Source organism: Spermophilus citellus, assembly GCF_964194105.1.
Source record: "Spermophilus citellus genome assembly, chromosome: 3".
Classification (NCBI taxonomy): Eukaryota; Metazoa; Chordata; class Mammalia; order Rodentia; family Sciuridae; genus Spermophilus; species Spermophilus citellus.
The window spans coordinates 5,986,464-5,988,924 of record NC_138184.1 but is presented as its reverse complement, the minus strand read 5'-3'; the positions used below and the strand labels follow the sequence as shown (position 1 = coordinate 5,988,924).

General features: G+C 43.0%; 1 protein-coding gene across 1 annotated transcript; it reads right to left on the bottom strand.

The window, feature by feature from the left end:
• Window positions 1-425: 425 nt before the first annotated feature.
• LOC308645912 (olfactory receptor 7G2-like) lies at window positions 426-1,364 on the bottom strand (the record flags this gene model as incomplete). Its single annotated transcript, XM_081288367.1, has 1 exon — window positions 426-1,364. One exon carries the CDS (start codon window positions 1,362-1,364, stop codon window positions 426-428), a length of 939 nt encoding a protein of 312 aa, XP_081144493.1.
• Between the last annotated feature and the right edge of the window lie 1,097 nt (window positions 1,365-2,461).

Here is a 2,461-nt window from a genome sequence, read left to right as displayed (position 1 = left end):
AATGAGAAATATGAATTCTGAGTACAAATGCACTTCAGTATCTTTTCCTCACAACCACAGGATCTGGGGAAGCTGCACTCTCCATGTGACACCATTCACCTCCTCCAACTTCCCTACTTTTCAGAAGGCACCACATTCGCTAAAAATATTTATGATTTGCTAAAATTAGACCCCTCCTTCAGGGTCTGCTTTTTTTAAACCAGTGCAAAGCATTCGTGTTTGGAGAATTGAAATCCTGAGTCAAACATCAGAGAGCAAGACAAAAAGCAATGGGAAGTTGAAAGAGAAGTTGAAAAGCAGCTGGTCGCTATATTTTCTTGTCATTTTAGAAGAATGTGGAGACAGAAGCATCAGGCATGTTGGCACATCATAAATCCCCTCACTTTGGCTGACTCTAGAAATATGAGTCTCAAGCGATCGACAGATCATAGAAAAGAAGCCAGTTTTCCTATGAGGTTCTTCAAGGCTTTCTTCATGTCCCTGTTCCTCAAGCTGTAGATAAAGGGATTCAGCATTTGAGGGACCACAGAGTACATCACTGAAGCCACTGCTGTCTTCCTGGGGGAGTCATTAACTACAGAACTAATGTACACCCCCAAACCTGTCCCATAGTACAAAGAAACAACACACAGGTGAGACCCACAGGTGGAAAAGGCTTTGTGCTTTCCTTCTGCTGATGGCATCCTCAAGACAGAGGACACAATGTGAACATAAGAGAAAATGATCCCAGAGAGAGGAACACCAGCAAAGATGCATATTGCAACATAGATCAGAATGTTATCCACTAGGGTGTCAGAACAGGCCAGCTTGATGACCTGAGCGAGTTCACAGAAGAAGTGGGGGACCTCCAGGTCTGTGCAGAAGGACAGCCGCAGCACCATCAGACTCTGCAGGAGGCCGTCCACCATGCTCATGGGCAGAGAGACCAGGACCAGCAGGACACAGAGGCAGGGGTTCATGATGACTGTGTACCTCAGGGGGTGACAAATGGCCACATATCGGTCATAAGCCATCACTGCAAGCAGACAATTTTCCATGAGTGCAAAAATTATGACAAAGCAGGCTTGGGAGAGACAGCCTGTGTAAGTGACGCTCTGGTCCTGTGTGTGGATATTTTGCAGCATTTTGGGGACTGTGGTGGTGCTTAAGCAGATGTCATTAAAGGAAAGATTACAGAGGAAGAAGTACATGGGGGTGTGGAGGCAGGGGTCAGAGCTGACCACCAGGATGATGAGCAGGTTCCCCAGCACTGTGACCAGGTACATGGACAGGAACAGGCTGAAAATGAGGGGCTGCAGGGCTGGGTCATCTGTCAGGCCCAGGAGAAGGAATTCTGAAACAGCTGTGTGGTTTCTGGGTCCCATGTCACTGGTGAATCTGAAGAATGAAGCAGAAGGATAAAAAAAAATGTGTGCAGCGCTCAATTCACAATAGCTCAACTGTGGAACCAACCTAGGTGTCCTTCAACAGATGAATGGATAAAGAAACTGTGGTATATGTGCACACTGGAATACTACTCATCTTTAAAGAAGAATGAAGTTATGGCAATTGCCAGTAAATGGATGGAGTTGGAGAATATCATGCTAAGTGAAATAAACCAATCCCCCCCAAAACAAAGGCCGAATGTTTTTTCTGATATGTGGATGCTAATTAACAGTAGGGAGGGGCGAGGTAAAAACAGAAGTACTTTGGATTAAGCAGAAGGGAATGAAGGGAGGAGGTAGGAAGGACAGTAGAGTTAACTGGACATTATCCTGTGGACATACATAATTACACGACCAGTGTGATTCTTCAAATTTACAACCAGGAGAATTAGAAGTTATATTTCATTTATTTATCATGTGTCAAAGTGCATTCTACTGTCATGTATAACTAATTAGAACCAAAAAAAAATGAAGATCTTTCACTTGCACACACACACAAAAAAATGTGTGCAGAGCAGGAACAGTATTTGGAAAGATTATAGGAATGAAGTCACTTTCTTTGTCCCTACTTTGTCCCCACTCCAGATTTTCTGATAATACATGCTGAGGAGGAGGAGGATGGTAGTATATATTTCAACAAGCCGTCTAAACGGCTCTGATGTATACTGAATTTTGAGAACGAGTACCTTAAAAACAAAACCTTTCTGATAGTTACTGTGAACTCAGTGTTCACATGCCTCCTCTACCGCTTCTCCATCTCCTCTTCTTCACTCACCCCTCCTTTTCCCTCCATGCCCTTTATTTAAATAAACTTTTGTTGACCACCAACACCGCTTCATGCATCATCCTGAGTATAGAGAATGAAGCCAAGAAAAAATATATAGTTTCCACTCAGGATTTTTCTAAGCCATATAAAAAAGAATGGAATTTTGAAATCTGTCTTCTAAAGAAATGGTTCCATGACTGTGGCTTGCTTCAGAATTGTCTCAGGAGTTTTTTGTTGTAGACGTCTCATTCCTTAATATCTTTTCCACTTA